Genomic DNA, 12,884 nt, shown 5'->3' on the forward strand with positions numbered 1-12,884 from the left:
GAAGTTGGGTAAACTGATTTTCTCATTTTTTATATTTCAGATGTTTATGTTTAGTGCGTTAGTTTTCACTTGCGTTTCTTTAAATCTGTTCTCAGCTGAGACAACGAGAGATCCCTGCGAGTGAGTATAGTTATAAATTTTTGATTCAAAGGCCGCACAAATTGACCATTCTGAAATTTTGTACTATTAAGACAAGCGAGCTATTAATACTAGTGCTGTTTTTTGAAGCTTGCTGCATCGGCAATTTGATAGCATGAGTTTGATTTCCAATTAGTAATAAGTTAACATAGGTTGTGCTTTTATTCATCATATGAACCGAAAAAAGCTATTTGTTTCAAATAAATTACAATGAGAAAGGCTCGATTTTAGAAAGTTCCCGAATCAATATACCCTGCAATTTTTTTTTTGAAAATGCATAATTTATACAGATATTGGATTTACGGAATTTTACCGCCACTTTTGCTTCATCACATTGGCAATTTATGGAGAGGAACTTGAAAAATGGAGAGGAACTTTGTATTCGGATGTGTTATAGCTTTTCTTGTTTTCCAACCAGAATTAAGTACCACAAATAATCATCGGAATGGGTCAATTGATATATCATATTTAAGACCCCTCAGTCGTGATTCCGAACGACCTCTAAAAATTTTGAAAAATTATTTTCTGTCGAGAAAATCCCGTTTGAAAGTTTTTATTCTAATTTCGAGTAAATAAAGCGAGCCACCTACATTAGCTTTCTCTCTAATTTTTTTTACTGAAGTATATTTATTTTTTTGAATTTTTGTTACGCAATTTTGGGAATGAAAAGAATCAACAAAAGCTCATCAAAATATTTTCTGCCATTTTGTAAAAAAATTTGTTGTCCAATTGGTTTATTTTAGTTTTATTGTCGAATATACCAAAGCTCTAGTTTTTCCTTCCGATTCTTTTATCACACCACGCAGAAAAACGACACTAATTTGAAAAAAAACTTTGTTGTATTTATTTTAAGAATATGGTCGGAACATTCTGTGCTACTTGCACAGCAACTGGCTATCCTTGTTAGCATATGTAGCTGCTTTATTGGTAGTTAGTGTTAGTAAGTTTTAAGGTCCCGTGGAGCAATTGCGAGGAGAAGGGACTCTCTTTTTTAAGGCTTATTTTTAAGTTTTCTTTTCTGATTTCACTTTATAGAGCTGCATTTTTGTCGTTTTCTTGCTAATGTTTGCGAATCGCAGCTTCGCCTTTGTGTAAATGACTCTGTGCTTGAGTTTTCAGTGGATATTCCTGTAATACCTCCGTAAATGCTAAACTTTCTACAGCAGGTAGATATTGGGAACCGTTTTAAGCTTTTTCAATTAAGTAAAGGGACTTTGATATTAGTATGTCTTTCAGCTCCACCGAAAGTTTTCAGCAGCCTAGTTATAGATGAAAAATCATGTTTTGATACCTGAACTCTAAGTTTCTATCTGCATGATTTGCTTGTCTGAGAATTGTTACCGTTCGAAATTTGTCTGTAAATATAACTACTCCAATTTGATCAAAAAATTGATCAATAGACAAGAAGTTAATTGAGGACTTAATGAATTGTCGAAATAGTCAACTAAAGAAATGCTTTGATTCTGCATTGCATACGGGATCTATACATTTGCGATAACGAGTTTTTGATAAAAGTTTTTAATTAATCGGAAATTCGAGTGTATTCTCTGTTGTTTGCTCATGAAGACACCACTCGATATGCAGCTAACCGGCCTTTTTGGTGTTCTTCCAAGATTGGCTTTTTTAAAACATTTTTTTGAGTTATGTAAATAATAATCGAGTCTGTTCCCTTCTTGAAAACGAATTTTTGATTATGATTATCCTATCAGTTTTTTTTCGAGCTTTTTCTCGTTACTTTATTCGATCTAAAAGGTTTCGACTTTTATCACATGTAGTTTTTTTCGGCTCAACGTGTGTCTGCTCGGGATATATCTGCTTTGTCGTTCTATTATGATGCTCAATTAGCATTCAATTGATATGAAAATGTTCGGCATTTTTCAAATTAAAAAAGTTCGTTTTTCTTTCTGCTGCTTTTGTCCTATTTTCTGTCGGTTAGTTTACCATACTATATTTGTTGTAATGCAAGTGGTTAGAAGCTTCGCTTTGCCTGTGTGCTAAATTTTCAATTGATTCGGACTCAGGTTTACTCATGTTAAATTCATTTTTCTAATTAATGGCTGAGAAACAAAATTTTAAGAATCAACATTCTATCTGTTTCTCATATGTTATTTTGTGTTAAAGCTTCTTAGTGTATGGGTCTGGTGAAGTAGCCAATGGGATTGTGTACAAGGGCGCCCTATATTGGGCAGGCTGCTCTGATGGAAATACCATGGATTCAATTGACATACAACTGAAGGACGAGTGAGTAAAAAGAAACTGAATTAGGCGTGGCATAAATATGCAGCGCTTAATAAAGCTCATATGCCGCATGGTTCGGCTACATAGCCAGGTTAATTTGCGAAAAAGAGCTTCAATTTTGTTTCTCAAAAGTAAACGTGTGCTCTGAAACTGTCAAAAACTAGTTCTCAATTTCGGCTTTTGAATGTAAGATCTTGACATTTTAAGTCTTGAAAGGTTTAATTACTCCAAGAAAAAATCCAATGAATGTTTTAAAATAATTTTGGCTTTATAAAATGCATTAAAATTTTGATTTTAGCAACAATATGCTCTTTTTTTGCCATAATTTGGCTGTTTATTTTTGGACAGAATTCCGTCTTCTCCGTAGAAAACGGAGCAAAATTGTTAAAAGATGACCGCAGTCCGAATTGCAGAGTTTGGACATACCGCACCATCGATTTTTTGCCATACCTGATCTGAATGCGCTAAATCTCACCATTTAGAATAAGAGTAAGTGTTTCGTTCACTAGAAAACTGATGAAGCTGTAGAACTGTCAGGTTTGATCATATTGGTTCATTTCAGCATTTTTTCATTGATACTGTTCTTCGCGTTTCACAGCTCCTAATAGCTATCCAATCTCTTTGTGAAAAATTCATTCCTAAGCTCCCAATAAAAAAATAGGAAAAGTTGGATAACAGCTAAAATTAAAAATGAGATTAATAAGAAGAATAAATTGTACAATAAATACTTGAACAATAAGAGTGGTTGTAATCTTGATCAGTTCCAGGAACAACAAAAAAATATGTAAAGCTTGTCTCGAAAATCAAAAAATTCTTTCTATGAGAGAAGACTTGAAAGCAAGAGCCAAAAAAGTTCGAAAATTTGTTATAAAGTAATAGGTGAGATGAGAAAAAAGGAAGAACAAGTGAGTTCAAAACACAGCATTCCGAGTGCAGAAGAATTTAACGATGTTTTTATTGAAATTGGCCAGAAGCTAAGCGAAAGTAATACAACACCACAAAATTTTGAAAAATGTTGTAGAGAATGAAAAATAAGCCTGAAGATATAAAAACAGCCTTGATAGTTACAACCAAAGTAACAACCTAATAAAGAAACAAGTCCGGTTATATCTGAGCTACTGAATTGCTTTTTTAATCAACGTGTAGAGTTGTCAATACTATCCTTCAAATTTTAAGATTGCAAAAGTTCAACCAATTGATAAAAATGGGACATTGTCAGGTTGTGGTAACTACAGACCTATATCTATTGTACCAATTAAAGGGGAAAATTTCGAAAAAATTGTTAAATAATCACTTGAGAACTTTTCTGAATAAATATGATGAATTAACGGCGTGTCAATGCGGATTCCGAAATAATAAAAAAGCACACTTGATGCTATCTTTGAACTCAGTGAAGAATTAGTAGAGAACTTAAAAGATAATGTTGGCTTGGTGTGTACGCTGACAGATCTTACAAAAGCGTTCGACACAATTGATCAGGAAATCCGACTCAAAAAATGCGAATTATACGGCTTATGAGGTAAAGTTGTTTGTCTTTTGAGGTCGTACCTTGAAAATTGTAAACACTACGTTAGTTATAACAATTCATTATCAGACACTAAAGCAATCTACTATGGTGTACCACAAGGATTCGCCAAATGTCTACAGGCATAATAAAGTTGTACTGTTTGCTGATGACTGCGCATTGTATACAACAACGAAAACAGGAAATCAGCAGCAGGTGAACTCGCATTGTTGAAAAATGTTTTTTTTTGGAGAATAAGCTTACCATAAACAAGGATAAAACAGCCACCTTAGAATTTAACTACAAGAAGTTTTCTAATAATAGACCCCATAAGTACTTAGGTCTAATAATTGATAAAAAGTTAAGTTTCAAAACACACATCGATAAAACTTTGAAAAGGGCAGCCAAATCTTGCTCGATGATATAACAGCTCAGATATAATTTTAACATATCTACACTGCTCAAGATATACAAAACGTATGTTCAACCAATATATCAACAGAGTGTACTGATCTTTAGCAGAGCTAATAAGATAGACTTAAAAATTAGAAAGCCAGCAAAGACTCGTGTGGAGGAACTGTTTTAAAATTAAAAAGTGGGAAAGTCAAACATATTCGGGTTTAACATTAACTCTTTGCTTCGAGAGTTACATGTATATGAACTTTTTTAACTCATGGTTAAAATTATAAGACGATCTTGTTGAAATAAAAAATTTCATGAATACATAAGTGAACAGGAGACAACAGATACTATCAAAACAGGCAATACAAGAAAAAAAAAACTTCGCAGCTGAAATAAACTTACTACAAGAGCAAAAAAAGAAAATCGAAAGTAGTATTCGTATTTTGTATAATAAGTTCTTACAATTGGATAAAAGTATTCTTCTTGAAGCGTTAACAATTTTCAACGAATCTTTGGACTCGTTTTTTAAAACAGAATAAGAGACATTTATATTTGTGACAAGAACATTTTTTAAGTATGTTATGGTAAATTTCCATCCCTTTGTTATAGTATTTTTGCTCATCTTATTTTGATTGTTAGACAACACCAAAACAAACAGATTTTTGTGATATTTTAAGAAATTTTGCGGTCTTTTGTCTTTATGATCTTCGTTTAATAAATTAGACGAATAGATTTTGCTAATGGAGATGCCACCCGACAGGCTGAAGCCTTTTTGGTATTCTCCCAAGCCGAACTTTATTGAAAACGTACATTTTCATAGAAGATATGCTGATAAGTTTTAGCTTGAAAATAAAACTATTTTGTTTTCGTCAAATATAGAAGTGCTCCATGCCTGGTGAATAATCTCTTCTGACCAAAATTTCTTGTCTATTTATGGAATTTCTGGAGATGTTACAATAGGTGGTGATTTTGAGTATAGTGCATGCATTAAGTTTGAGAACTATAAAGCATAATATAGTCATTTCTTTTTCAATCATTTGTACATGCTACTAATATAGTTTTTTCTAAATACGTTACTCTGCGAGATGAATTATTATTCAAAATTTACACTTTTTTTGCCAAAAAGTTTGGCTTTTGAATTAAGTTCTAAATACTGTTCGTCGAAGTTTAACAAAAAGCAATCCTGCTATTTAACTTTAATCTGCGACCTATTGTAATAAATCACCGAATTTTTTTCTGAAAAGGATGGCCGGTGTTGTATTGTGTGTAGAGATGGAACTGTAAAGGCGGAGAAGTCAGTGGACTTGTCTTCAGTCTGGTCTCCCCCTCCACCGGGAACAGTTGGACTGACAGCAGGAGTCTATGTTCCCTTCACTCTGGACGTGCCCCTGGATGCGTGCAAGGAGGATGGGAGAACTGGACACGGAATGAGTCTGTGGGTGAGCAGCCAGACTGTGCCACAACTGGCCAAGAGTGTCTCCGTGGACTGCATGGACAATTCCAAAGTGTTTCTGGTGCAGATGAATAAGCCTCTCTACAAGCCAGGCGATAACAGTGAGTATCAATACTTATCACTTTTCAGCAGATTACAAATGCAATCAGCAGTAGAGTACCGTAATTATTTATCGTGTAAGATATAAGACGGATACTGAGATGAATGTATCTTATGGTAATAATTGTATGCAGCTCTAGTTTCATAGTGTTTGTTGAATCGCTATACATGAAAAATTTTAAACAAAAATTAAGTTAGTAAATGAAAATTAATCGCTTTTTTGTCTAATTGATTGCTTTTTTACACATGCGCAATTGCAATTATTGTTATATTACGAGTCTACTTTGTTTCAATTGAGCTCGCATAAAATAGTATTATTTTTGATTGTATTTTTGCTGCATAGTATTGGCACAGTGGTTAGTGCTTCTGTTCTAAAAGCCACTTTTGCACAGTGTAGGGCAGTCGTCTTGTGTGGTGGAATCCCTCATACGCGTAAGACCGAATGCGCGAAAATAAAAATCTGCCAATCAGATTTCAGTAATCTAAAATTTGGAAAGAAAGTAATCATTTCCAGGGACTGAATATTGATATTCGTCGAATATAAAAACGGATGTATGCAAAATTTTCAAATTGTCACTGACAGCCGCCGAATTGGAGCAAAGTTTATATTTCGTTAGGAAAGAAGCAAAATATTGCTTCATTTAATTCATTTTAATTGAATGGCAATTGCTTCTTTTTGAAAATTGACTTTCGGCTAATTTTGCTTTCGGTCTTTCGCTCACGAGTTTTTTCGCTCATTCGGTCCTTCGCGCATGAGAATAGCCCTTGTATTGGGTAGTCGTCTTAGATGATCAAGGACTGTATTTTCAAAACTAATGTTTTCTCTTGACCTTTACTTTTTTGACCTTGTTATGCTTGCTGAAATCGTGCTGAATAACTAAAATTCTATTCATTGAATGTGTATAGTTAAAGAATTTCGCTTTTGCTAATGTATTTTTTTGGCTTCATGGTTAGTCATGGCTAGCTATTTCAGTCAGTTTCCGAATTGTACATACTACCTTGCTTTTTGTATGCTTTTTGTATTTAGAACTTGTGGATCCTATGTAAGCGATACATAAAATTTTTTCAATAAGTTTTTTTGCCGAATAATTATGGTTGACTTTCAGCGTATTGGGTGTCCGCTTAAATTCTGTCGGCTTTTTTACAGAATAATTTGTTAAATTATATTGGCGGTGTTATTTTTAGATCGATTTGGAGGGACTCTTGAAAAAATGTATCAAATTGAAGAATCAGTTAACTTTTATTCTAGAATACTTTATTGTTCCGACCATGGAAAATTGGTAGGAACTTTGGATTCGGGTGTGTTTTAGTTTATTAAATTTTTTATTGTAAATTCACGCAAAATCAGCTACCACAAATAATCCTCGGTCATGTTTGAGTGATATATCATATTAAAGCCCTTTCAGTCGTGATTCGAACGACCTTAAAAAATGTTGAAAGTTTTTTCTCAATGTCGAGAAAAGCCGGTTTGAAGTTTTTGATTTTTGGTCTAATTTTGAGCTAATTAGTAAGATAGTTAGTAATTGCAATAGCTTATTCAAGATTCATTTAAGCCGTGAAAACCTAGTTTTTTAGCCGAGTTTTTTAGCGCAGTTTTTGGAATCAAAAACTTGAAAATTCAAAAAATTTCCGCAAACTGTTTTCCAATTGAATTATTTTACTATGAATCTCAAGTATGCCTGAGTTCTTTTTTTTTGTTAAAAGTTTTTTAATCACAACATTTAAAACAAATGACACCAATTTGAGAAAACATTTTTGTATGTTAATAAGACTGTGGTCAGAACATTCTGTGCTACTTGCACAGTAACCGGATATCCTTGTTTTTCTTTCGAAATCGTTTTTGCTTCTTTAATCTTATACTAGATGTATCGCAAGTGAAGCTTAGCTCAGCTTCATCTAGCTGTAAAACTGCTCGTTGGCGTCTTGTTGTTTGTCATTGCTGGGTGCAGCTTCGTATATGTAAATTCGGTCAGACTTTTTATTTCTTTGTTCAACTAAAAGTCTGGGAGTTTTTTGGTTAATTTCTGTCTTGGGTCTGATGTAACCTAACATGCGTGACCGAGTGGATAAGGTTCACATATCTCAAATTGAGGGACACAAGTTGAAATCGAACTTTGATCGCGTTTGGATGGGTACCAGTGTCATCCGCCTCCTCAAGCTGGGACCGGCTACAGATAATTGGATGACATCCCCCTCCCCCACCCATGCTTGGTCCTATGTTGAGTAGAACCTGAGCAATGATTTAACCAGATACACTTGAGCTTTCGAAACAGCTGCTTTGCGTTGCTCTAGCGAATGAATATATTTTCTTCATGTTTTGCCCAGATGTAATTACAAATTGTTAAAAAGTTTTCCATTAATACGTTTCTTTTCTACATTTTTTCCTGGTTACTACTGTAACGAAAGCACTAGAATCAGCTGAAGTTATATAGCCTTATATAGGTAGTTAAGATTCATAGAAGGAAGTAGAAGCACTTATTAGTAGTCTGGTTTTTCCTGGTTTCTTCATTCAGGAGAAACTCATGAAAATTGCTAGGCTCAAATGATTTTTTTCGCGCTTTGATTTTTTGTGTTAGTACAACCAGTTGCGCAACATTTTCTTCTTAAAACTAATTTGTGAACGGAGCAGCTAGTTGCCCGCTAAATATCCCTGCTCTTCAAAACAGACATAATTTGAGCATATTTGCATTTTGAATTCCCGTTGAATACACGCATTGTGTTATTCGATATTTTATCTTGATCTTATTTTCTGTCTGCTATTTCTGCATGTTTGGCTTGCGTTGTGTCGCAAGCTGTGCAAAGCTCTACTTCGCCTTTGTGTTTTTAATTGTTTTGACCAATGGAACTGGTTTAAAACTATGTCTTCGGGTGTGTTTACTTTTATTTTTTTTTTGTTTTCCCCATGCTAAATCAGATACCACAAATAATCAAGAGATTGGGCCGAGTAAGGAATCATATTAGAAGACTCTGAATTGTGCTTCAAACAACTCTAAAAAACTTTCAAGAAGTTTTATCAGTGACAAGAAAAACCGGCTTGAAGTTTTTTTTCCCAGGTCTGCTTACTACGTTAGGTCTGGCTTCTGTTGGGCTTCCGTTTATGAATGTGTTGGGATCTTTTTGTGTTATTTGGTCAGCCACTGGCTACTCTTATTCCATTTAAAATCGTTTGCTAAATGGAAGTCAGATCACGCTCTCATATAACAAAAGGGCACATGGTGCATAAAATGCGATTGATTTTAAGATTCGAAGGTTTTGTGTTGGTTTTCTTACTGTATATTTGATTTTTTTAAAGGGAGGTGTAATTGAGCGGTGATTATTTTGTGTTGGTTCTGGTTCTAATTTGTCTAGTATGTAGGAATTGCCTTTATAGAATAGCGAACTGCATTTATTTGATCATATGTTTTAAATGACAAGTGATGCACAACTCTGCTTAGTGATGGTGTTAAGGTAATACGAGGCTGTGTCGCAAGTGGCGTATTGAGTAACTCAAGAACAGTAGCCGGTATTTGGATTCTGCATCTATGCTGAACTTTTATCTTTTAAAAGCAGATTTCTTTATAAGCGATGTGCATGTTTAAGAGCTGCTGGCTAAGCGCGATGGCTTTGTGAGTGTTTGGGTGTTCTGGTTTGTTATGTATTTGAGTGTGAATGTTTGTTTGTTTCAGTTGAGGCTCAGGTGTTGTGTATAGAGCGGGACAACACCCACAGCTGTGAGTCTGTCAACATCTCCATCTCCATCCTCACTCCGTCCTCTCTCACCATGAATGTGCAACACTTCACCATCGGTAAGACAGCAGCAACAACAACAACACACCACCACACTTCGGGTCATAGTCATAAAACTTATGATTGATACCAGTGATCTCATGATTTCCCGGTGGCTGTCGTTATCAGTGTCAAGTTAAAGCATTCCGAGCGCTCTATTCACACGTTCAGTCAGAATGCATCGGAAGGCGTTCTTTTATGTCAATATACTGAATACTGCATCTTAATTTCACGCAAATTGCTCGTTTTTGTTTCTATTAAGAAAATCTTTTTGATTAGTTTGTCATTCTTTTATATACCGTTTCTCTTTCGCGCAAACAATTATCAATCTACTACCTATATCGAAGCAAACCTTATAAAAATCCAACAAGATTTCGTTTTTCTTGTACGCGCATCAACTGTCTAGTTTTGAATGCTTTTTTGGTAAGGAAAAACTTAAGAAGTAAAATGAAAAGTTAATTAAAACGGTAAAACGAAGCAATTAGAAGGAAAAAGCTGAAAAGGGCCTTGATAAATGTTCATTTTTGAACTGGAAAAGATTAAAGGTTGTTAATGAAGGTTGCTGATGTCATTATAAAATGTAGTCAAAATTATTTGTAACCATGGCAATTATAACTCAACTGCTTTTGTCTAAAAAGCAAGCAATTGGTATCTGCCAATATATGCTCTTCGCTTCTGTTAGAATAAACTATTATCGAGTTTTCATGCAGAAATAAAGCAATCACTGATCACCGATCCTTTTTAACGGCCAATATTTGCTGGAACTTGATTTGAAAGCTCGAAGCAGGCCGACAATTTGTTTTCGAGCTCCTTAAAAACTCTATAAAAGAAGTCCCTAAAATTTGCGTGAGCTCTTACAAAAGTTTTGATATTGGTCAACCAAAAATGGATGGCATCAAAATAGTACTAAACGGAAACCCTTTGGAACATTTTGGCGAACAGATTTGAGGCCACAACTATAATGATGATTCAATGAGGCGCAAATGTTTCATTTTGAAGTGTATCTCTGGTTTGTTGTGTAGGTAGCAACCGGGACCACGGACAGGTGCCAGTGGCCGAGTACAGCTTCCAGCTGGCGGAGAAGCCAGTGATGGGAGAGTACTGTCTCCGGGTCGAGTCCCAGGTGGCTGCTCCTCTCCAGAAGTGTTTCCAGATTGAGGAGTATGTGCTGCCCTCCTTCCAGGCCTCCATCCAGTTCGACCAGGGTGAGTCAAACCAACACACATCCCATCCAATAGCTCACTTTTTTGAGTGTAAAAGAGCGAAGTGATGTCACTTATGTAGATAGGTCATGATGATGTTTTTCGTTTCTCAGGAAAGTGTTTTGTTCACGCTCAAGTTTGAGTTTTCGCAGTTTGGCTTTTGATATTGTATTTCTTTTAAATTTCATTTCATATCCTTTGTTAATAGTAAGGCAAATGCCACAATCTAACAGCAAAGTTTATGTTCACTAAGAACATGATCGATTTCAATTTTACAAAGTGGATTTTTTTTAAATAAATTTGGCTGCTGAATAAAAAAAATACCTATTGATCCAGTGATCCACCTCACACGAATATCAATTTTATGGTGTAGCGACGCGTTTTACTAGATAAATTATGAAGCTCAAATATGTTTGTCATGGGCTCTTTTCCAGTTTCACCCTAACCCCCCCCCCCCCCACCCCCTCGTAAAAATTACAAAAGGTTGCTCAAAGTTTGTTCGCACGGCATTTTGTATGTCAGAAAAAGTCAAAGTGGGGAACTGGAAAAGAAGCTTGTCATGTCCTGATTAGTCCATGTGTCAATTTTCATAAATTTCAAGAAATGTGAACAAAAATTTTACATGTAAAAATTTGCAGGTGGGTAAGGGAAAGGAAAAAAGCCCAAAAAGTGTCAATCATAAATTGTTTATGAAAACCGAAGGCTTAAGACATATGAAAATCGAAGGATTAGGGCAAACGCTGCTATCGGAAAAAGCAAAATTATAAAGGTCATGAAAACATGAACGACTTCTACTTTCAAAATTGACTTCATTCTTTTTTTGAATTCTCCTCGGAGTAAAAAATTACCCTTTGATCCAATATTTTTTCCGAATGGAATATCTAAGAAAAAAGCGCCGGTCCACAACAATTCTTGAATCTCAACCAGGCTTAACGTGATATGTTTTTTCTCCGAAGTTTGAAACACGTTCAAACATTTTCAGTTTTTTTCTTTGTTCTCTTACACTTTTTGCATTACCTGTTTGTGTTTCATTGTTTGTCGTACATTCAGTCATGTGCCATTCGTGTAAGTTTTCAAGTTTTGAAGACGAAAGTGAAAGTTCATTTTATAAACTAGTGTTTTTCAGGGAAAAAATCTTAAAGGCGAGGACACGAGGTTTTCAATCTTCAGGTTGGAATTTGCCTTCATTTAATAAAAGAACCGAACTGCAAAAGAAATAAATCAAAAGTCAAACCGCGAATTATCAAATTTGAGCTTGAACATATTTTAAGACTTCCGGGAAAAAAACGGGAAAAAAAATTACAATCTATACAATTTGCAATCTATACAAAAGTCTTCACTATGTCATTGACTCTTAAAGCCCAAATGGCGGAAAAAAGTGAATGCTTTTTGGCCTCCGAAGTTGATATGATTTTTCGATTATTCAGGGGAGCAAAAAACGTAACTGATTGATCCAGTTTTCTCTCAGTAGGTTAATTTTGTCATTTTTTTGTCACAAAATATTTTTGAAGTTCAAAAAGTATTCAGGTGATTTTTTTTTTCGAGCTGGATAAAATGTAACAGGCAGTTTTTGTTTCCTTGATTTTAGGAACACGCATCGAACTGTCTGTTGGCGGTTTTAGATTTCAAGCGGAGGAAAGGTTAAAGTACTGACTTTTGCAAATCTGAATATCAGAATCGACTTCATAAACCAATAAATGTCAACTCAGTATTTGATATTTGTTTGGTCTGAGAAGTTTTGTCTGATGGCTTAAAGGTTAATGAACGTAGTGAAGACTTATATAGGCCTTGATTTTTGTGTTAGTTTTTTTTTTCAAGAAAATTTATTTCAATTTAGATCATTTCCTTTGTTGAAAGGAAGGCTAACTCCACTATCGAACAGCAAAATGGTGAAGGTCACAAAAAGGTGATTGACTCCTAGCTTTGAAAATGGATTTCAACTTTCAGATTCTCCACCGGAATCAAAGTTTTACGCATTGATCCGTAAACAAATTTTCTCACAATTTTGCTACTCAATTTCTTGCTCATTTTCTCAGACATGCTCAGTTTTTTTGAGGTAGTAAATGATTTGTTCAAATATATT

General features: G+C 34.8%; 1 protein-coding gene across 5 annotated transcripts in view; it reads left to right on the plus strand.

Annotated features, from left to right (window-relative positions):
* Nucleotides 1–12,884, plus strand: part of LOC134851799 (CD109 antigen-like) — a 385,923-nt gene that overhangs the window by 340,451 nt on the left and 32,588 nt on the right. For all 5 annotated transcript variants that reach the window (XM_063868031.1, XM_063868033.1, XM_063868034.1 and 2 more), the window contains exons 2-6: nt 39–120; nt 2,260–2,379; nt 5,553–5,836; nt 9,500–9,619; nt 10,622–10,804. In XM_063868031.1, coding sequence (XP_063724101.1) covers nt 41–120; nt 2,260–2,379; nt 5,553–5,836; nt 9,500–9,619; nt 10,622–10,804 — 787 coding nt within the window. In that variant the 5' untranslated portion in view covers nt 39–40. The remainder of the gene's footprint in view (nt 1–38; nt 121–2,259; nt 2,380–5,552; nt 5,837–9,499; nt 9,620–10,621; nt 10,805–12,884) is intronic.

Source organism: Symsagittifera roscoffensis, chromosome 7, assembly GCF_963678635.1.
Source record: "Symsagittifera roscoffensis chromosome 7, txSymRosc1.1, whole genome shotgun sequence".
NCBI lineage: Eukaryota > Metazoa > Xenacoelomorpha > Acoela > Convolutidae > Symsagittifera > Symsagittifera roscoffensis.